The 22611-nt window shown below is 49.9% G+C and overlaps 2 protein-coding genes across 7 annotated transcripts in view; one reads left to right on the forward strand and one right to left on the reverse strand.

The window, feature by feature from the left end:
* The first annotated feature begins 2849 nt into the window (after positions 1 to 2849).
* Timm22 (translocase of inner mitochondrial membrane 22) lies at positions 2850 to 8116 on the forward strand. Its single transcript, XM_057775303.1, has 4 exons — positions 2850 to 3109; positions 4911 to 5107; positions 6265 to 6337; positions 7608 to 8116. The coding sequence occupies exons 1-4, from the start codon at positions 2872 to 2874 to the stop codon at positions 7682 to 7684; spliced, it is 585 nt and encodes a 194-aa protein (XP_057631286.1). The 5' UTR covers positions 2850 to 2871; the 3' UTR covers positions 7685 to 8116.
* Positions 8117 to 10124: 2008 nt separating this feature from the next.
* Abr (ABR activator of RhoGEF and GTPase) overlaps positions 10125 to 22611 on the reverse strand; it is a 198714-nt gene continuing 186227 nt past the window's right edge. For all 6 annotated transcript variants that reach the window (XM_057775296.1, XM_057775300.1, XM_057775297.1 and 3 more), the window contains 7 exons: positions 17977 to 18036; positions 17626 to 17735; positions 16758 to 16897; positions 15931 to 16065; positions 15099 to 15204; positions 13111 to 13258; positions 10125 to 12565 (listed from right to left, as the gene is read on the reverse strand). In XM_057775296.1, the coding sequence (XP_057631279.1) occupies positions 12476 to 12565; positions 13111 to 13258; positions 15099 to 15204; positions 15931 to 16065; positions 16758 to 16897; positions 17626 to 17735; positions 17977 to 18036 (789 nt within the window). In that variant the 3' untranslated portion in view covers positions 10125 to 12475. The remainder of the gene's footprint in view (positions 12566 to 13110; positions 13259 to 15098; positions 15205 to 15930; positions 16066 to 16757; positions 16898 to 17625; positions 17736 to 17976; positions 18037 to 22611) is intronic.

The raw sequence follows: 22611 nt of genomic DNA on the forward strand, positions 1-22611 counted from the left end.
CCAGTCCCAGGAGGTCTGGTGCCATCTGCTGGCCTCCAGGGTACTGCACACACTTGGTGCACAGATGTACATTCAAGTAAACCATAAAGGCATACATTTAAAATAAATAAAATCTAAAACTAAAGGCACTTGTCCAGTACCAACTGTCTACAACAGCTTAGTCAGTGAGGCAGCATCAGCTGGCACATACCTTCTGCCAGTCACGGGGCTTGTGAAACGTTCCATTGATAGCATAGGCATACACGCAGCTCACGCCCAAATGCAATACTCTGCACTCAGCCTGGGCTTTCCCTCCCCTCTCTCCCCACTCACCCCCTCTCTTGTTTTTGTTTTAAGCATGAATTCGATTTGTAGACCAGGCTAGCCTCAAACTCAGAGATCCATCTGCTTCTACCTCCTGAGTTCTGGGATTAATGGCATGCACCACCAGAGCCGGTCCAACATGGACTTTGTCAACTTGAGCTATTTCTTTTCTTTCTGAGCCTGAGCGCCAGACAGCACCAGAGAGAATCACAGATCAGCTAGGGGCTTATAGATACCGGGGAAGACATAATTAGGCTTTCTCCTAATTTAGCACATGGTCCCTGAGCCACCCACCATCTTGAGTTTTCTTTTTTGGTTTTTCGAAAACAGGGGTTCTCTGTAGCATTGGAGCCTGTCCTGGAACTAGCTCTTGTAGACCAGGCTGGCCTCGAACTCACAGAGATCTGCCTCCTTCTGCCTCCCGAGTGCTGGGACTAAAGGTGTGTGCTACTACCGCTCAGCTTGGGACTTTTTTCTTTCTTTATTCCTGAATACTTTTTCTTTCCTTCTTACTCCACATCTGGCTATGCAGCTGGGTGGCTGGCCCCTGAATTCCTCAACCTTCCTCTCTTGTTCCCAGATTCTTTTCTCTCCCAGATTTCTCCTCACGTTTATCCTCTCTGGCTGCCAGCCCCACCTATTTCTCTCCCCTGCTAGCTATTGGCCATTCAGCTCTTTAGTAAATCATCAGGTATATTAGACAGGCACAGTAACACCGCTCCACAGAGTTAACCAAATACAACATAAACAAACGTAACGTATCTTTTTTTTTTTAAATATTTATTTATTTATTTATTATGTATACATTGCTCTGTCTGCATGCCTGCAGGCCAGAAGAGGGCACCAGACCTCATTACAGATGGTTGTAAGCCACCATGTGGTTGCTGGGAATTGAACTCAGGACCTTTCGAAGAGCAGGTAGTGCTCTTAACCGCTGAGCCATCTCTCCAGGCCCCCGTAACGTATCTTAAAATAATATTCCCCAACACACCAGACTGGCCTCGAACTCAGAGATCCACCTGTCTCTGCCTCCTGAGTGCTGGGATTAAAGGCGTGCGCCACCACTTCCCAGCTCCAATTTTGATTCTTAAAATCTTAGCATGATCTGGCTCACAGTTATTTAGAAGTGACTAAACACTAATCAACAGAGGATGAACCAGGAAGAATAGCAAAGTGTCAGAGTCGCGTACGAAGAAGTCTAAGAGCAACTGGAGAGGCTGCCGCGAAAGTAGGAGAGAAAGCTCAATCAGAATTGAGGAAATCAGGCTGGAGAGATGGCACAGCAACCAAGAAGACTTGCTGTTCTTCCACCAAATTTAGTCCCCAGCATGAATCTGTGGCTCATAACCACCTGAATTCCAGCTCCAGGAGATCTGATACTCTTTTCTGGCCTCTGTGGGCACCTGCACACGCACGCACTCACACGCGTGTGCGTGCCACACACACACATGCACACACACACCGTAATGTTTCAGAACCAGCCCTGACAAAACACCAAAGGAGAGAGTGGCCGATGTGCTGCACACAGCCGAGAGGCTTAGGACGATTTGACAGCTAAGCAACCACTGGAAACTTCAGACTTAGCTTGCTTGGTGACCTGGTGGGGGCAGAAGCAAGGACACAGAGGATTTAGACACCAAACACACATCTGTATTCATTTCTGGTTTTATGAGTGTTTGTCTCAGCTAAAACGGAGAAAGAAATTGTCAGCCTGAGACTGAAGGTGTAGTGTGGTGGTAGAGCTTTTGCTGCGCATGGATCAGAATCACAGCTACAACAGTCCCCCATTCCCTCATGTTCTCTTCCCCTCCTCCTCACCCCCCTCCACAATCCCCAATGTTTATTTATTTATTTAGTTAGTTCTTTTAGAACAGGGTTTCTCTGTGTGGCTCTGCAGACCAGGCTGGCCTCGAACTCAGAGATCTGGGATTACATGTGCCACCACCACCCAGCTATTTGTTGGTCCCTTCTTTCTCCTCAAAGATTTAACTATATAATAAAATATCTATTAAACACCTTTATACCATGGTTCAACATTTGCTTGCAAAGCACGTACCATTATTTGATCGCAGAATACCAATCAGCCTGTAGTTCCACCTGACTGAGGTGGCAGGATCTCTGCAGCTTGACGTGGCAACAAAGCGGGCACGCACGCCCCCTGCTGGATATTTAACAAACTGCAGTCTAGCGGGAGCCCGGCCTTTCTTCGTCCGCTATCAACTAGAGCTTCTGGAGGAAGCGGCCGGGCGAGCGCACGCACAGCTTTCTGGGAAATATATTTAGATCTTTGAAGTTAGAACTACAAATCCCGGCACGCACTGCACTGGAGTCACCTAGTTGACGGGGTGTTCTAGAGACCCTGAATCTTGTTGTCAGTCTTTTAGAAATGCCTTACAGACTCGAGTCAGTATTTACAAGAGGCTTTGGGGAAACTTCCTTGACGCTGGTGCACATCGCTTCCTCAATGTGGCGAATCTGCCGCTCCGTCACGATGGCTGGACATCTAGGCAAGCGTGTGGAATCTGCTGGGGGAAGTAGGACGCGAAAGGTTTTAGAGCTCCTACCGTCATGGCGGCGGCTGCCCCCAAGGCTGGGGCTTCAGCTCCTGAGGCGGCTTGTTCCGCCGAAGCTCCGCTGCAGTACAGCCTTCTTCTGCAGTACCTGGTGGGTGACAAGCGTCAGCCCCGGCTCCTGGAGCCTGGCAGTCTGGGCGGGATCCCGAGTCCCTCCAAGAGCGAGGAGCAGAAGATGATCGAGAGGGCGATGGAAAGTTGCGCCTTCAAGGCTGTTCTAGCCTGCGTGGGAGGTGAGGCGAGGCTCGTGGGACCCCTGGGAGGCTGAGGACTTGGAGGGCCTTGGGGTTCCTTGCTAAGACCCTGTGCCTGGGAGGCGAATGACGTGTGGGTCTCGACCTTGATTGCCCCCCGAATGCCTCAATGAACCCGAAGATGCCTCTCTTGATCCTGGGGTTAACATTCACTGTTGGGAGTCGGAACGGAGAATCAGAACTACAGTCAGGGCCTGCAGATTGTTAAGGACCTGCTTTTGTTCATTCATTTGTCTGTTCAAACAGTTGTGACTTAAGCAACTGTCATGTGCTGGGCAGTGGGAATATGGGTGACAGTGACAGGAGCCCCGGTAGAGAATTTCTGGACCCCGGGCAGAAGAGTGCTGCAGACACATAGGGCATTGCAAATGCAAAGGTCCTCAAGCCAGAAGTTTGAGGTTAATCCCAGCACTCGGGAGGCGGAGGCAGATGGATTTCTGTGAGTTCGAGGCTAGCCTGGTCTACAAAGAGTGTTCCAGGACAGCCAGTTCTACATTAGACCCTGTCTCAAAAACCAAACCAAAAACCAACAACAAATGAAAAGGTAAAGGCCAGTGTAATTAGACAGTCGGCATGGGGTGGAATGGGACATTAGAAAAACAAACAAAAAACCACTAATTAACTTGGAGGATTTGAGAACTTACAGCACTCTTCCAGTGTGCAGGGAAAAGAGTTAACTGTAAATGTAGATGAGTTTACATTTCTTGGGAATGAAAAGCATTTAAGAAATCCGAAAAGCAGGAGTTCAAGTCTTTAAACGTGGGGATAAAGGGGGCAATCAGATCTGAGTTCCAGGCCAACCTAGAATATATAGTGAATTCCAGGACAGCCAGGATTACATGATGCAAGACACTATCTCAAAAATAAAAACAAAACAAAAAACCAACCAAACAAGCAAAAAGCAAATCTTAAGTGTAGTAGACAGAAGAGAGAGGTTTGGAGCTAGAGGGATTGGAAAGCAAGACATTTTGGGAGGGGAGGTGGTGTCTAGTTTCACTGAACTTATATTGATCTTGTAAGACATCCATGCAGAAATGGCGAGGCAGAAAGTGCAGATGGTAAAGGGCTTGCCATGCATGCATGAAGATCTCAGTTCAATACCCAGCCTCCTTGTAAAAGCCAGGTATGGTGGGGGAGGTGGCTCAGGCCTCTAATCCCAGCACTAGATGAATTTGAGGTCAGCCTGGTCTACATAGCAAGCTTCAGGACAGCTATATAGACTATGTCTCAAATTAATAGATAGATGATAGTCATGCAGCTTTGAAACAGTTACTTCTCTGAACTTTAGTTTAGAGAGGACAGCTGGGTGGTAGTGACACACACTTTTAATCTAAGCACCTGGGAGACAGAGGCAGGTGAATCTCTTGAGTTTGAGCTAGCCTGTTCTACAGAGTTCCAGGTCAGTCAGGACTACATAGTGAGACCCTGTCTGAAACTAACAAAAAAGCTAGACAAAGAGAACAGTAACACCTACTTCCCAACTTACTGTGACAAAGAGTTTTCCAGAGTGTGTGGTGATGCCATAAGTGACGTTTATGAATGTTGGCATGGGTAAGGGAATGGTATGCAAAGTCGGCAGCTGAGCTCGAGGGTGGCTGCTCTACAGAGAAACAGGGTTAAAGCTGAAAGACTGGAAAATGAAGAAGAAAACCTAGAATAGTTGGGGGGGGCTCCAAGTGTGACTGTGGAGGAAGCAGGGCTGAGACTAAAAAGGCCGTCTTCAAGTTTCCCAAAATGGTAGTCCGGAGTGTGCAGAACTCTTGTCTCTGCTTGTTCCTAGGATTTGTCTTGGGAGGTGCATTTGGGGTCTTTACAGCCGGCATTGATACTAATGTAGGCTTTGACCCTAAGGACCCTTACCGGACACCAACCGCAAAAGAAGTTCTGAAAGACATGGGACAAAGAGGAATGTCATATGCCAAAAATTTTGCCATCGTGGGCGCCATGTTCTCGTGTACTGAGTGTCTGGTAGAATCTGTAAGTGCCTCTTCCTTCCTAAGAAATCCCTCTGCTGCCCTCACACATCTTTTCTGTCTTCAAGTTACAATCTCTCTGTAGCAGTGGCTGCCCTAGAATGGCTCCGTAGACCAAGCTGCCTCAGACTCACAGAGAGCTGCCTGACTCTGCTTCCCTAGTGCTGGGATTAAAGGCGCGCGCCGCCATTCGCAGCCCGTCACACTGGAGCAATGTTCCTCGTATTCTTCCTGGATTGCAGATTAGAAATGTCAAACCTTAGATGTGGTCTGTGTTTGTCACTTCGTAGAGGAGCTGAAGCAGAGGAGCATGAGATCTGGGCCAGCCTGGGCTATATAGGAAGACTTTGCCTCAAAACAAGCATTTTAAAATGTCAAAGTTTGGTCTAGATTAGTCTCTAATTGAACTCTTTACGTATTTATAATAGGGGGGTTTGCTTTTTTTTTTTTTAAATCTTCTATAGGCAAAAAGTGATCTTTTTCCCTATTTATTTGGTGCTAGAGATTGAACTTGGGGTTTTATGCACAATAGGCAAGAGCTCTACCACTGAGCCACATCTCCACCCAGGTAATTGTAGTTCATGTTTTATACTGGAGAGAGCCAGTGAGATGGCTCAAAGGGTTAAAGCACTTGCCACCAAACCTGATTCTCTTGAGTTCAATCCCTGGGATCCACATTGTGGAAGGAGGTCTCTGGCCTTCACACGTGCTTACACACACAAAAAGTAAATAAAGAAGTAAGATTTAAAAAATTATACTGGAGAACATAAGTTTTTTTTTTTTTTTTTTTTTGGTTTTTCGAGACAGGGTTTCTCTGTGGCTTTGGAGCCTGTCCTGGAACTAGCTCTGTAGACCAGGCTGGTCTCGAACTCACAGAGATCCACCTGCCTCTGCCTCCCGAGTGCTGGGATTAAAGGCGTGCGCCACCACATCGCCCGGCTGAACATAAGTTTCGATTATCTCCCAAATGCTAGCCTTGACTTCAACCCTCTGGTACCACCTGCAGGAAACATGTATAAGCACATGTAACTCTTAGGAGCTGCCCTTTTGAAAACTAAGGGTTTCCTTTGGGTAGGAGTAAACTAGGCAGCAGGAAGCCCTTCCTCAGCCGTCTGGCCTGGCTTGTTTCCCTGGCTCTAAACAGCATCTCTCCACCCACAGTACCGGGGAAAGTCAGACTGGAAGAACAGCGTCATCAGCGGCTGCATCACCGGCGGAGCCATTGGTTTCAGAGGTTGGTAAACAGCTCTCGAGTGGTTTTCTTTTGTGGTCCGGGGCAACGTGCTGATGTTGACATTTCTCAGCATGAGTGTTCTAAGGATGCTTGATATTCTTCCCTCTGACAAATAAATCCTGGCTGCTTCCATGTTCACTTGGTTCTAGGAACTTTAATATATATCCATCTACATTAGGCTGTCTAATCCTTGGCACTCCAGAGATTTTGGACCAGATCAAATCTTCCTTTTTAAAAAATATTTATTTTTATTTGTATGGGTGTTTTGCCTGCATGAATATGTCTGTGTACCACATGTGTGCCTGGTGCCAGAAGAGGGTATCAGGTTCCCTGGGCTGGAATTACATGTGGCTGGTGGGAACTAGACCTGGGTCCTCTACAGGAGGAACAAATGCTCTTTTAACTGCTGAGCATCTCTCCAGCCCCCGATAAATCTTTGCTGGTATGTGGAATGAGATCATGTGCATTGTGGCAAGATGCTTATAGCTTTTTAGGATGGGATGACTGAAAGTGTCCCCTGCTGTTCTCAAAAGCATGGGAAAATTACCCATGATTAACCATAGAGCTAGATCTTCCATATTGAGTGTGTGAGATGATGATGTTCTCATGCAGGATGGTGCAGAAGCCTAGCTAAGTCACAGCCCGAGCACTCCATTTGTCCGCACCTGCAGGCTGTGCTGAGAATTCATTTCCTGCCATTTCAAGTGTCTGAACTTTTTTTTTTTTTTTTTTTTTTTTTGGTTTTTTGAGACAGGGTTTCTCTGTGGTTTTGGAGCCTGTCCTGGAACTAGCTCTTGTAGACCAGGCTGGTCTCGAACTCACAGAGATCCGCCTGTCTCTGCCTCCCGAGTGCTGGGATTAAAGGCGTGCGCCACCACCGCCCGGCCCTGAACATTTTTCTTAATTGAATACTGTTGTCAGGGTTTTGATCACCTTCCCAGGAATTTATCCCATAAACAGATCAGGGTATAAGGCCCTATGCTTTCATTTTATTTCAAGGGCCACTTCCCTCAACCAGTTTTCTTGACTGTGAGGGGCTAGTTCTACACAACTGGAAACAGTAACTGGAATGAGAACCAAGCAAATGTATAGTTAAATGAAGCACAGTGATTTGGATGGAATATGCTGCTTCATTGAAATCTTAACGAGACACTGAGTTTGAATGATTGAACATGCTTAAATTGGTTTCTTTGCATCTGTGGTGCAAAATTTTTGGAAGTCCAGTATAGCACCTGTTACTATGGTAACACTGCTCGTGTTTGCTTTGCAGCTGGTGTGAAGGCCGGGGCCATAGGTTGTGGAGGTTTTGCTGCTTTCTCTGCTGCAATCGATTATTACCTGCGGTGAAAGAAATGGCCTGAAAGGAAGGAGGATGCCAGCCACCTTCAGGGCTCTTCTTTGGAGCAGTTTCTACACGCTTGGCATTGCTCCAGGGGTGAAGCCAGTTGTTTCCTCTGCAGTTGGCGGTGTGAGAGAACCACCTCGCTGTTCTCTGCTTCCAGCCACTGGAGCAGCCATAGTTTCTACTTCTGGATTCCAACCAGGTTTTTCAGCGTAGATGGTATGCCTCCTTGCAGTGAAAAGATCAGGAGGCAGCGTGTTGACTGTTAAGAATTGAGCTCAGTCCTGACCTCACTCAGCTCGTTGTGAACAGGGAGGCGGCAGTATGTTTGCCCATAGCTAGGGAGCTCTTCTTCCTTGAGACTGTGTAAGCATTCGTCTTGAGTACCAGGGCAGGGCAAAGTAAACTTACGCCATCCAGGCAAGTATAGCATTTCAGTTAGTGTCTTTGCTGTCCTTGTTAAAAAATAAGTATATGGGGGCTGGAGAGATGGCTCAGTGGTTAAGAGCACTCGCTGCTCTTCCAGCGGTCTCAGGTTTAGTTCACACTGTGGCTCACAACAGTCTGTAACTCTAATCCCAGGGGTCCAAGGCCCTCTGAGGGCACCAGGCACCACTGCTCATACATGGAGGCAAAATTCCCATTTCTTTGTTTTCTTTTTTAAAGAGCATATGTACTGTTACAAAGAGTTTATTCTTTTTAGCTTTTGTATCTCCCACAGATGTGGAGAGATTGGAAAACAGGGCTTGTGGAAACTGCACCTTTGTCACCAGCCACTGTCAGCTAGGTCTCTCCCCATAAGCAGTCTAGCCATGTTCTCAGGTGCACTGCAAGATGCTGGTAACTCTTCTGCCTCTGTAGAGAACCCCATTGGGCTGGTGGTCATGCATGCAGCTTGCTGAACCAGTGGCTTCAGACCCCAGCCCAGGTTAAAGATGCGTGAGTGTTTGCTGTGCCAGCTCAGTCATTCAGTAACTACCGGCCCAAGTCAAATGTTGAAGGCCTGCGCACACCGTCCTTGTTCTCTGCCACTGTACTAAGTTACCATAGTGTGTGCCTGAGGATGGAATCAATGGACTCAGTTCCGCCCTCCGTCAGCTGTGTATAAGGCCCCGGAAAGACCTGTAATGACTGCCTTCAGCCAGCAGTCAGTCTTTTCCCTGCTGTATACTAAGAACCTTCCACGTTTTCTTTGCTTGCGTCCTCATCTCTACTCACCCTTAAGCGGAATTCAGAGAGTCCTGTATGTGAGTGATGACATCAAATCCAGAGCATTGCCTTTGTGCTGTTCCCTTGGAATGGGTGTGAGCTAGTGCACAGGGCTCATGTTCTTCTCTGCTGAATCCTTTTCATTCCTCATCTGCTGAGGAAAAAACCCAAGGCTTGGGTAGTCCACGCCTTTAATCCCAGTACTTGGGAGACAGAGGCAGGTGAAAATCTCTTTGATTTTGAGGCCAGCCTGGATCTACAGAGAGAATTCCAGGACAGCCAGAGCTACTGTCTCAAAAAACGAAAAATTTTAACCCAAGGCTTCAAACATGCTAGGCGAGTACTCTATTAGTGACCCTCTCCCCACCTATAGCCCCCAGTGAATTCTGTACGATGCCTGCCTTGTTTTCGTAAGCATGAGGCTTCCTCACTGAGACTGGCTGAAGCACAGGAGTGTTTCCTACACCATCTGTAAATTCTTCATCTAGGAACACCTTGAAGCAAAGATGGTTTCTAGCTGGCACCTGTCAAAGTGCTCAGGTACCTGAGGTCTTTGACCAACTGGTCTTCCACATGAGCCTCAATACAAGAAATGTTGCCATCACAACTGTCTTGGCAAAGAGGAGCCTCAGGGCTGTCAGTAGACATCAGCTGAACAAGCCAGGCCTTGTCCACGTGGACTATTCAATCAAGGGGAGATGAATAGCTTCCTGTTTTAGATGGCTGGGGGGTCAGTGTGAGCTCATAAACTAAACAGCAATTTGCAGACACATCTGTTCCTCATCTCCAGAATAAACAGTGTCCAATGGCTTCGGCTGGTGGAAGTCCCACACAAGCCCTACTGGCTCTCCTGAAGGAGAGAGTGGGCTCTTGGTGGGGGATGCAAGTCTCTGACAAGCAAATTCAACCAAAGGTTGCCATAACATGCCAATTTTGAGGGAAAATACAGCTAAGTTAGTGGGAAACCAATGGGCCACTTCTGCCATTTTTCCCAGGCACACTGATGACCAGGTCCATAGAGAGTGTTCCATGAAGGGAATTACAGCAGCAAGGGAATGTGTAGAGAGTGAGAAGAGACTTTCCCCACAACTGCCACAAACCCCAAAAGTCAGAGGTTCAAGGATAGACAGATAAACAGGTTCCTGGAAGCATGTGGGTGCAGCTGGAAGGTTTTAAATATTTAGATTGGTGATCTTCCCTAGACTACTAAGAACACAAACATCCACACCACAGGGCTGAGTTTTGTGCAAATGTTGGGGCTTTGCAGTTATTTTTTTTATTAACATTTCCCTCTCACATGGTTTACATCAATTTATAATAATCTACATTAAGTTTAAATGGAACAGAGACAAAAAAAATATATCCATACCAACTTATTAGGGGTCCCATCCTACCTTATCAGCAAAAACTGGCAGCCCTCGTTCACTGCCCAAGCAAGCACAGGCATGCCTGGGATTCCTGGACCCTGTCTCCTGGTGCCCTGCTGGTAGTGATGGGGCTGCATGGCCCCCGTCTCAGAAGAAACACCAGATATTTCCTTGGTGCACCTCAGTTCAGGTCTGGCACCTGACTTGCCCCACTTGGGGTGGAATTTATAAATAATAGCAACCTTTAATATTTCGCAGCTCCTCCTCCAGCCTTCCTGCTGTTACATTGTCTAAGCAACCTGGGGGCTGCAGTAGCTAATGCCCAGAAGCCAACATTCCTTGTTTCAAAGAGACAGGAGGCACTGTTTTGATGGGCTTTGATAATTTGTTACTGTCAATTCTTTGGAAGCAAGAATGCCACACACCAGCACCTGAGTGCCAAGACCGTGGCTAGATGATGTGACCTCTACACTCAGAGACATTTTCTTTCACCTGTTTGAGACAGCAAGGCTCCTTCTTAAACTGCTAATAGGCAGTTGGGAAGTTGGCATTCCTTTCTCCTGTATGCACAAACTGTACCGTTCTGTCAAAGGCAACAGGTATGAACAAGACCTGAAAGCCCTGCCTTTCACCTAGCAAACAACAGCTTGGGGGCCAGCAAACCCATGTTTAGACTTAGCCCTGAGCACACACAATGAGAGCTGGTCTCCCCAATCCTGAGGGCCAAGAATCAACTCTGCCACACAGAAGATCCAGGAAGCTGCGTCTAGCTCAAGGCCCTGTGACAGGAGCACCTTTCCCTGCTAATTGCCACGGACTGGAAATGGTGTTTTGGGAATAAGTCTTTCTAGTACCAAGCAATAGGTTGCCAAGCTGGGAATGACACCTGCTGACCCCATGCTCTGGAGCCCCAGCAGAACACACAAGGGAGGCAGCCTGCCCCCCAACTTCTAGAATACTTGGGATTACCCACAGAGTTCTATTTAGAAGCTGGGCCAGTGCCAGGGCAGGGCTGTTCCAGCTGGGTTGTGCCTTCTATTCCTAGGCTCTGGAGCACACATGACAAGATGGCTGCCCCGTGGCAGTGCTTGGCTCTTGAGGGTGTAAAATCTAAGGCAAAAGTACCACGAGGTATATGAGGTTCCAGGTTCCAGGACAAAGCCTGCTGTCATCTGGACACCTGACTCAGCCACAGATGTTGCCCTTCAGGAGGTCATGCTCCATCCACTAGGATAGCCTCTGCAGGTTTTTACAGTGAAGACTGGCTTCCCTTGACTTGCCACTGCTGTCTGCTCCATCCGTCTTGATTCACAGCCTGGGTGCCCACCACATCCTCAGGTGCATTCCTGACCTCTCTCGATAGCAGGACACGTGTGAGTCATTACACTCAAAACAACACCAGGGGAAAGGAAACAGAAAATCCAGCAGTCGAAGAAACAGTTGAAGATGCCTCATGGTAGGCAGGAGATAGAACAGACAAACCCCAAAAAGGGCAATTCTCAAATAGAACATTCCAGAAATCAGCTCTCCAGCTCTGTGCTAAGCTGAGAATTAGTGTGTGTCTGTCTCCTTGTTCAACATTTGCACAGACAGCAAAGGAAGCAGGTGTGCTTCCATAGGTGGAGAGCAATGAGGCCAAGGGCGGCACACAGCACATCAGACAGGCCACCACTGCCCAGGACCTCTGCAGAACTTTGCAGTGATGGAGCAAATCCCCATGCTGCACATGCATGCAGCAGGCTGGGAAGATGGAGAGGGCAGAGACACTGCAGGGAGGCTGCAATCTGGGAGCAGGGTCAGGAGAGGAGAAGCTGGCAGCAGTTACACAGTGCAAAATAAAAGTCCCCAAACTGGACTCAGGCAGAAAAAAAGTGTTGGGAGAAATGAAAGAACAAAGCAGGCTGTCTGTGCCCACACCAGCTTGGCCACTACCTTTTCTGCATCACAAATATACATAAAACAATCTTGGACAGCACGGAGCATCAGACACACGCAAAGGTACAGAGGGTAGGAGCTGGGGTGTGGTGAGGAGGCTGGGGGCTGGTCAGCTGGCTTTGTACAAGGTGGCACAAAAGCTGCACAGGTTCCAGTTCTCGGAAGGTGGCTTCCCTTGGACTCTGGAGTGCTAGGCTGGGGAGTTTCTGTTGCAGTCTTTCAAGTCTATGTTGGGCCCTGGCTGGAGGGCTGGCTCTGGCCACCCCCACAGCTGCCCATCTCAGGCTACACATCTGTAGAGAAGTACAGTGTGTTCCGCTTCAGTTCTGCAAAGGAGATGGGGGGGTGCTGCAGGTAGTAAAGTAGGACCTGGACCTGTGGAGAAACAAGGAGACTGAGGTTGGTGTCCTCATGTTCCAGACCCCTTTCACCTGCTATGCTGAGAAGAAATGACTCGCGAGCTGCAACCAAGTCTGTTGTTGCCGAGGTCACATCCATCCCAGGCTCATTCTGGCTTCTTCCCCTTTTTAGGAAGCTCATTTACAGCACTAGAGGGTGCTGCAGGGCCAAGGGTCAGGGAGCCACTTCCATGCCTAAGTCAAAAGGGGGCCTGACATCAGCTTTGGTTGGACAGCCTATCCTGGTGTTGAAGGTAGCCCAGGAAAGTCTGACCCTCAAAGCAACACTGGATCTTTCATACATGAGGTCAACCCCCAGTCCCGAATCTTCTGTACCCGAGACTGAGGCCCTCGCAGGAATGCAGCTAGCACCTGGACAGGCATTCCTCAACTCTGACAAAGCAGAGTGGGAGCTCTGCAGCCCTGTGCTTGGGCACCCTATATCCCACCAATCCAATTGCCTAGGAGGGAAGTGGGGCCTCTGAACTGCCTGGAGGCCCGCACCATGCTTGTAGTACGTACCTGGGCCATGACATCATGGGACCAGATGTCTGCAGCTGATGTGAGATGTGCTTTGCTCTCCACTTCTGAGGGTCTCAGTAACGTGGGGCCAAACACAGTGGCCAGGTTGTGAAGTGACATCTTGTTTATGGGTTCCTTCTCAGCAACCCTGGGAAAAGGAAGGAGAACAGAGAAGTCCCTCTTCAGCAGCCCCAGGAGACCTGGGGTTCTGGGAAGCTCAAGGCACCTGAAGAAGCTCCCTCAGGCATTTTATCCTCTCCGCTGTAGGGGTGAGGAAACCAAGTACAGAGAAGCTAAGTGATTTATTCAGAGTCACACAGCTAATAGGTGCTAGAGCTGGCTTCTGAACTCTGAGCTGTCTCCCCAGGAGTACAGTCAACAGTGCAGGGCAGGGCAGGGAGGATGTGCTGCCCAGAGGTAGTGGCTAGCTGGGCCTGCAGTTATACAGGGCTGTGTTGTAGCAGGAGCAGCTGTAACCAGAGGCAAGTCTGAGGCCTGAATTCCCCGTTGCCTCTGAAGGGTATGCGCACAGGTTTGCTCTGGCTCTTTCCAGAGTTTCCCCGCTTCTCTTAACCAACAGACCAGGTACTCCACTGACATGTCCCGAGTGACAGTGGGAGCTGCCATCTGTGGCTACTGTCCAGGCAGGCTCAGTATCATCAAACACAAATCCTGGGCCTCCCCTGACTCCACACTAGGAGATGTTTCTGAGGCTTTGACACACACGCTGGTCAGGGCCTCTCATCCTACTCTCAATGCAACTCCCAGCCTCTACGGGAAGAGTCACAAATGTGCCTGCTGACGGCTTTGGAAACAGGCAAACACTTCAACGCCAGCAGGGAGCTGTGCAGCTGGTTAGCACACACACACAGACACACACACGAACCCAGATGTGGGCCCAGTTCCCAGGGTGGAAAACCTAATGAATTTTCCCTTCCTATTCCCCCTTAGTGTGTCCTCCCACAATGTTCACCAAACTATCTGGGAACTGGTCGGGACTCTGCTCCTTGCCAAACCAGAGGGAGGGACATTGTCTCATGATGGGAAAAACAAGGCAGCAGCCTCAGCTGTGTCTAAGTCCCCACTGGCCCTCCAGAGGCTGGCCTGACTGAACTACGGCCAGCACCTGGGTAAGGGGATGAGCTCAGAGGACCAGGTCTAATGTAGCAGGTGGATCTAGGAACACCAAGTCGGTGTCTGTGTTAGTTCTGGGCTGAAAAGTGAGTGATGAGGATAGCCACCCTGTTATTGCCCTTTCTGTTTCACTTAAAAAATGCTACCCTGGGGGGCTGGAGAGATGGCTCAGTGGTTAAGAGCATTGCCTGCTCTTCCAAAGGTCCTGAGTTCAATTCCCAGCAACCACATGGTGGCTCACAACCATCTGTAAAGAGGTCTGGCGCCCTCTTCTGGCCTTCAGGCATACACATAGACAGAATATTGTATAATAAATAAATAAATAAATAAATATTAAAAAAAAAAATGCTACCCTGGGCTGGTGAGATGGCTCAGTGGTTAGAGGTCCTTACTGTCAGTTCTGATGGGCTGAGTTCAGCAAGGAGAGAACCAACTTCTACAAGTTGTCCTCTGCCCTCCACATGCAAGCCATGGCACATATACATATGTACACACATGAACATAATAAGTAAATGCAAACAAACAAAAACTACACCGACCATATGGCTGCATCTGGAGCTCACAGATTAAAACCAACCTGAGGTCTGTGCTTCACCCACCACTCTAAGAGTCCCCTTATGTTTTTCAAGCTATTCTTGATTGTTCAAGCAATCCCCCTGCTTCAGTATCCGGACAACAGGCATGTGTCACTGTGTCATGGCCAATTACTTTAGGCTACAATTAGGAGGTTGAAAACAATCACTCAGGCTTCTATGGGTGGCCTAGCACAGGTCAGTACCCAGGAGGTAGAGTTGAGAAGATGGGTCTGGCAGGACAGGTGACAGCTCTGGCTGAGCCCCACCTTTCCTCCTTACCTTTTCAAGTGTTCCAGCAGGAAAAGGAAGGTGATGAGGTTGGGGTCGGGGAGGGAGCGAAGTAGGTGCATCATGCAGTTCTCCTTGGCAGCAGGGTCTGACAGGGCTGCAGGAGGAGAAAGGGCTAGGGCAGGGCTTGGCTGGAGGGGCTGTCAGCAGCAGGTTCCCCTGGGATGTCCCACCATGGGTAACGTGGCTAGAAAGCAGGCTGGGGGAGCAGCCTCCTCCTTCCCTCTTGAACTAGCCATTATCCCAATGCCACACAAGCCATACTTGGTGCTAGTTCAACCCAGGAGTTGCACATTCTTACTAGGGGTGGGGATATTTCCTGTCAAACACTTCTGATGCTGGCACCTAGACTCAACAGCCTCCCCTAGGTTTCACGTTCTCCATGGGGTCTAAAGCCTTGTCTGCCTCAGGAGAAGATGGGAGCACTGTGCCAGGCCTGGAAGTGGTCCATGTAGGTGGGCACAGAGGTCCACTGGCTAGTACCTGAGCTATCAGGAGAGCCATTCTGTGGGGACCAGAGCAGCTGTCCCCACTATATTACAGTTTAAACCCACTTCTCTGGTCCTGGTAGCTACCAGCTCAGGGCCTTCTTCCCTAAATGCCTGTGTTTCTAGGAAACAGATCAATACATAAAGAGGAGCCACAAAGGGGACACACAGGCAGATAGCAAGAGCCCACCGCACTCTCGGGTCCTTCAGCCTCAGTGACAGAAAGTGCAGTGGACACACCACTGACAGTAGTTCCCGGGGCGTCTCCTCCTGCCTGTCATTTCAGCAGCCTAGACTCAGGCCAGTCAACCCTCCCAGGATGCCGGAAACCTCACCGATGCCCTCCATGAAGGCTGGGTAAAGTCGGTCTGTGAGGAGGGGCTCAGGCAGTTCCCGAAAGTAGAGCTTGAGGGTACCAGCAATGGCGTTGATGTCCATGTCACTCAGCATCAGTAGGATGTCCTTGTTATCTGTAAGGGAGGGGGCAAAGTCTGAGGCTATGCTGACCCGAGACAGCTTCTCCTCAGTGGCAGCCCTCAAATCCGTCCCTCAAATCTCTACCCACTGCACTTCAGCCTTTGGCTTCCCCTTAGAAAGGCAGGCCATACATGGTGCCCACCAGCTCTGTTTTGTCAGCTCACTTGTTATCTGTAAGAAAGGACAGCAGGGGACAGGCTTTCCCGGAAGAGAGGAGGGACATAACTTGTCTAGCTGGACTCATTGCTGCTGGCTTGTTCAGGCACCCTGAGCACTGGATATGCTACCATTGCCTCAGCCTGAGCCAGTAGGATGGAGAAGAGGAAACCGAGGGCCAGACCGCACCACAGAAGGGCTGTGCTGAGAAGACCTGCCACAGGGTAATAGGGCCCAGAGACAGCAGGGGGGAGCCTGAGCCAGCAGTATATACTCTGGAGTCAAAAAGGTCTCAGTTTAAGTTGAGGTTCAAAACCTTACGAGATGGTAACCCGGAGTAAGGGACCTGACCTCTCTGAATGCTGTCCTTATTTGTAGCAGTGGGAAAGAAACTGAGTGGAGGGAGGCTAGGTGACAAGACGTAGAACATGTAACTTGTCAGAGGAAACAGCTTCTTTCAGGCTACAACAAACTATAGGCCAAGACTTCCCTGCTCTCCACCCATGCCCACCGGACCCTCCCTACTCACTGGCATCAAAGACGGCCTTCAGTGCCTGGATGTCCGTGGCCACCCCTGATATCCTGTAGATGCCAACCTCCTCGATGCCCCTCTTCTCCACCTCTTCCACACATTGTCGTACGATGTAGGGCACCTTGGAGCGCTCCCGCCTGTAGGACACGGGTGCACAGGGGATGGATGGAGGGAGCTTCTCACACTGGCTGTGCCCTCGAGTTCCCACAGCAGCATTAGCCCCTTGGGGTTAGGAGTCAAGGCAAGGCCTGGAGAAGAGGTTTTCCTATTCCCTAGAGCCTGCTTGCTGAGGTACGGCAATGAGCATGGGGAAGAAGTCTCAAAGACTGGTGAAAGACCACCCCACTGGGTTCAGACGCTTGTGGGCAGGAGCAGTTCAGTGGCAGAGCACTGCAGTAGCAAGTGTGAGACCCTGGGTCCGCACCCTAGCAATGCAATAAAAATATCCTCCAGGGGAAAGGAAAAACAGCAAACAAAAATGTTCACGGGGAGGCTAAGCAGCTAATTCATATGAACAGGGTAGGTCAAGAACTGGGAACAAAGTGCCCAGAGGGGCAGAGTGACCTAATGGGCGTGGCCCTTTCCCAGCCGGCCACCCTCTTTCTCCAGCTTACTGCTGCCAAGCCCACATGTGGGCCCATGGTCACTTCTTGTTTAGCGCAGGAAACACTCTGGCCTCCCTTGGAATAGTCCACTGTTTCCATGTTGGACTCCTTATTTCTAAAACATCCTGGGAGCCATTTCTGGCCTCCACACTGCTTGCCTGTGGTGACTGACTAGGCTGCTGGCACGGGCAGGGGCTAGAAGGTGGGATGTGGCTGGCACCCAGGTACCCAAGCTATTCAGTCTCCAAGGCAGCACCTACTTGGTCACCACGCTGATCTTCACTCCGAAGACACCAGTCTGCTTTTTGGATGGGGTCCTCTTCAGGCTCATGTCACGGCTGGTAAATTTCATGGAGAATTCCACTTTGATCTGGTCAGGGGGTGGAGTAGGTACAAATCCCCCAGGGCATGAGTGTCACCAAACATAGGGTCTCTTTCCCCAGGACTGTAAACAGGGCTACCCTTAAGCTGGCAGGGCTCCATGCACACCTGCAATTGGGATAGGGAAGGGTGTGGCCAAAGAGAGGACACTGGACTGAGGGAGGTACAAGCAGCCTAGCACCCAGGGGAAGGTGGCAGGAGGGTGCCCACCATGGCTCAGATGTCCTTACCCCATTCATTTCAATCACATCCGTATGCCAGTTCTTGGTTTCCACAGTCTGTGGATCCAGCTGCGGGGGAGGGAAGGAAGGAGGACAGGTCAGAGCCCAGCTTCCCCATTGGTCAGAAGTTGCTTCACAAGACAGGTAAAGGGTGGGAAAGGCAGAAGGCTAGATGCTGTTCTTGAAATCAACCTGTTGAAGTAGCCTGAGCCCGCAGTCCCCTCCCGCAGTCTTCCCTAGGGAAGGACCCCTGATTCACTGTGCTGGCTCCTGACTACCACTACAGTCGGATGGGCTTTGTCACCTCAAGTCACAGACACAACAACTGCACACTAAGAGAGCACAACACATACGGCAGACTTAGATGAGCATGGAAATGAGAGGATAACAGGGCTTCCCGATTTCCTGGCACCTACCAGAAGAATGGAACACTAAAACCACACTGTGCCCATGCGTTATATATCCCAGCCACCCCTAACCCCTGCATGTTTTAAACTCAACAATACTATGTCAAGTTTAAGTAGCTGTAAAGAATATCATTTCCAGGATAATGTAAATATTGACATCTTAAAAAATGATGACATCATTCTTTAAGTGTATGCAGTGGAATCTAATTACCATAGTGATTCAACACCCGCCATCATCCACTTAAACACAAGAATGAGCTCATCTTTTGAGGTGACAAGGCTCCTTTCCTTCAAGGGATCAGAGCTGATGCAACTCCCCCTGCCCACCTTTTTCCTGGGCAAGTCTCTACACTTTCAGGGGTACATGTGCCTAAACAGGACACTGTACCCACAGAAAAAAGAAATGACATATGCAGGTCAGCCCAGGTCCTCCAGCGTCAGTGACCTCTGATGGCGTCTGGGCTATACCTGGCTGGCTCTGGGCCTGCATTTAGGCTGCAGAGGCTCGAGCCCTGTGCCCAACAGTCAGTGTGTGCACAGAGGAATGGGACTGAGACTAGAACGCAGCATGTGGAGATCTTCCTTGGGCAGAGCCCCTGCCCACAGTGGGACAGTCTCCAACAAAGACAGCTGCCAGCCTGATTACTGCCTAGGCCCTCTCATTCAGAAGGAGTCCCAACAGAAAGAAGCCCCAACTTTGGTCTTTCTTTTCTGAACTTCTGTTCTTGCCCAACTTTTGCTTCTAAATCCCCGACCTGCAGCATGGCCTGCTTTTTCCCAGTTCCTTTACTGCATCTGGACTGCTGGGTGGTAGAATCAGGGCCTCTGTCTGAGCTGATTCTATCTCCCAGAAGTGGCCACACAGGGTAGAGGGATCTCAATTGTTCTTTCCCAGCTGACTGAGACAGATGCATCCCTTTCTTTGGAGATTTCTGAGACAGGGTCTTGCTGTGTGACCCTGGCTGCTCTGGAATTCTCAATCCTCCTGCCTCAGCCTCTTGAGTGCTGAGATTTCAGATGCGTACATTCTTGTCTACTTAACGACCAATCCTTTTGAAACTAAGTCTAAGCACTGGTGGAAGTCTCAGGCTGTTTGATGGTTCTGACACCTAGCCAGATTCATTGGATATCCCTTTCCTGTCTTAGTACCCTAAGGCCTGGCACGGCCTCTTGACAGAGCCAATGGCTCCCAACCCCTGGAGTGGCATTTGGACTTACCCTGAGTTTAGAAATAACAGGGATTAGAGGTCATGGCTGACCTGGGGCTCCCATTCTACCTCATGAATTTGGGTGGATCACTAAGACTCCACTAGCCTTGACTTCCTCACAGTGGTAGCCATGCCTACCACACAGGGCTGCCTGACAGAGTGTGAGCATTCTGTGTTATGTCTGACACTTTGACAAATCTTTTATACACACATCTCAGTTAATCATCATAACCCACTAGTGTGGTTTAAGCCTTCATAGTTGTTCCCATTCTGAAGACATAGAGACTCAAACAGTACAAGGAACCTACCCAGTATCCAAGACCTAGGGAATGTGCGCTGGGTACAGGCAAGTCTCCCCAACTTTCTCTCTTTGCTCCATCTGTAGGATACCATGCACCGTGCCTAACCTGGCCCCTGCACTTTGAAGTGGTGGGGCCACTGATTCTCTCAGAAGCAACAACAGCCCTCTTGGTGTAGAGCCTGGTGTCTAGCTGCTTCTAGAACAAACTTCCCATTTCCTCTCTTCCCTACATGCGTCTGCTTTCCTGGAAGCCTTTTTTGTTTTGTTTTCCGAGACAGGGTTTCTCTGTGTAGCCCTGGCTGTCCTGGAACTTGCTCTGTAGACCAGGCTGGCCTTGAACTCACAGAGATCCACCTGCCTCTGCCTCCCTAGTGCTGGGATTAAAGGTGCCACCCCCAGCGCCTGGGAGCTGAAACAGGTAAAGTACCTGCTGATGCTACAGTCTAGCACTAGCTTGTTGTGGGTTCATGTGCTCCAACCTTTCAGGACAGCTGTGGGTAAGGCGCTGGTCTTGTTTTCTTTGAGTTCCCACTACTACCATGTTCTTGGTTCCTGCCACAGGTGTGCCCCTAGTATCCCCTTAGAAAGACCTGCTCGGCTTCTCGGTACCCTGACAATGATGCTCAGTTTCCCAGGAGGCCTGCAGCCACAAGAAACCAAGTCTATTTCAGGATGTCATTTAAATACAGAGAAGGGAGGGTGGGGAGCCGAAAGGGACATGGCACATTTTCCAGAGAAATGATGCTGCCTGAGCTGCTGTGACTATTTATAACCCCTGGGAACTGTGGACTCTGCTATTTCCTGATTAGATTAGTGCTCAGGGTGCAGGAGCCAGCCCCAGGGATGTCAGTCAGAAGGGACAACCATTAGTCCCAGAAGACAGGTGCCATCCATGGGTCCCAGGCACAGGCGCTGAGTGGAAGATATCAGACCATCTGAAGGAGAAAGGCAGATGGGGCTTATAAGGGGATAGGTGGGGGAGATCCACAGGTAACAAACCTGCAGTGAGGCTCCTCCAGGGTAGAGCTAGGCAAAAGAGAAACAGGTCCCCAAATTCCTTAGAGGACATTGTTAAGCAGTGGTCACACACACACAACAGTCCAGCTGTCTGTGCATTTAGCATCAGTCTCCACTGGGGCCACACATCCTGCCCTGTCCCTGAGAGAAGTGGAGGCCTTTAGACTACTGTCCAAGAGTGCTCTAGCCCAGGAGCCACAAAATGCAGGGGCTCTGCTAGAATCCCCGCTCGCTGTCACTCTTTTTAGACCAAAGGGACCATGTATTTAGCATAGGAAGCACCAACATGGTCTTAGAAGGGTGAGGCTCAGAGGCTCCAAGGACAGAGGACACACACTATGAGTTTGGGGAACATCCTCAGATGTGAAAGCCCTTTCTCCTCAGGCCCAGTTTTCACCAGTCCAGGCAGGTAACCACATTACTTCTTGGCTACTTCCTGGTGCCTGGCTTAGGAGGCACAAAGCAATTCTGTGTTTCTCTCACCACTGGTGTCTCTTTTCCTAGTCTCTATCAGTTGACAAAGCTATCTTCAGGCCCAAATCCTCCCGACGGCTGGACCACGTTCCACTATGCCACATGTCCTCTACCACACAGCTAGCCCACCAGGGAGTGATGAGTGTGGTTGCTTCACCTGCTCACATGCCGCCACGTGGGCTGCTTAGTCTTCGGTAAGAGGCCTGTCTAGGAGCAGCTGGGGACCAAGAAAAAGTCTAGCTTCCATGGAGAGCATCAGAGGTACGAGCAGCCCCCAGGAAGCAGAGCCCTGGGAGGCACCCAGGGGCTTGGTGGATGATGCACACCCCTGATGACAATGTTCAGCAAGGCTCCAGGCCTCCACCTCCGAAAGTGGAACCCCTTTCTTAAGAGCCCCCAGCACTTGAGACCAGAGGCTGTGAGGAGTCCTGCACAAGCCTCTGACTTCCTACCCCCAGGAACGTTGTTCCTGCTATTCCTACTTTACTCTGCCTTGTGGCCTCCTGAGACTGAGACCCACCCTTGTCCTTTTCTGGAAGGGAATAGACCCCCCTCCAAGTCTTAGAGATTTATAAAAACGAAATGCTCTCTAACAAGGGCAGTAGATCCAGTGTGCTAAAGCCGCTCTGCTAAGAGGCGTGCGAGCTCTATACGACATCAAGAACCTCAGTAAAATCAGCTGCAGCTAGGTACTAACAAAAGGTAGTCTGGGTGTCTCTGGGGGACCAGGCCATGGAGGTACCATGTTTGCTGTGGGTATGGCTCTGATACCAAGGGCCACATTGGTGGCCTTGGGATGACTTTTCCTTGCCTGCAGTACAGTCACAGGCTTAGGGCTGGATCCCTTGGGAAACTAAGCCAGCCTGTCACTGGGACATACCACAGGCGTGAGAGGCACAGCCGGGCAGGCAGTGGGGAGAGGAATCTGCCAAGAGACAGCCTCGCCTTCCTGCAGCAGGGCACTTAAGATTCTGTCAACGTGGCTGCTGAGCTCAGGGAAGGGCAGAGGAACATGCCTCTATCCTGCCTTCCAGCTCAGCAATTGGGTCAGAAAAGAGCAGGGTCAGGCTCAGGAAATTGTCGCTTCATCTTCCCAGCGGCCTGGCAGCCTCACTGTGAAGCCCAGCCAGTTCTGCCTTTCTAGCCCTCTCCCTCTGGAACAGGCACAGCGTGGCTGGCCAGGCTGCTCTGAAGGTGCTCTGTGGCCAGTCTGCCCATCTGCTCCAAGCCAGCCACA

This window comes from Chionomys nivalis, chromosome 7 (assembly GCF_950005125.1).
Source record: "Chionomys nivalis chromosome 7, mChiNiv1.1, whole genome shotgun sequence".
NCBI lineage: Eukaryota > Metazoa > Chordata > Mammalia > Rodentia > Cricetidae > Chionomys > Chionomys nivalis.

Bases quoted from the DNA above. Each gene is read 5' to 3' on its own strand.
- Timm22 (XM_057775303.1), top strand. From the start codon at position 2,872: ATGGCGGCGGCTGCCCCCAAGGCTGGGGCTTCAGCTCCTGAGGCGGCT. The intron at 5,108-6,264 runs GTAAGTGCCTCT...CTCCACCCACAG, and splicing joins CTGAGTGTCTGGTAGAATCT to TACCGGGGAAAGTCAGACTG. The intron at 6,338-7,607 runs GTTGGTAAACAG...TTTGCTTTGCAG, and splicing joins CGGAGCCATTGGTTTCAGAG to CTGGTGTGAAGGCCGGGGCC.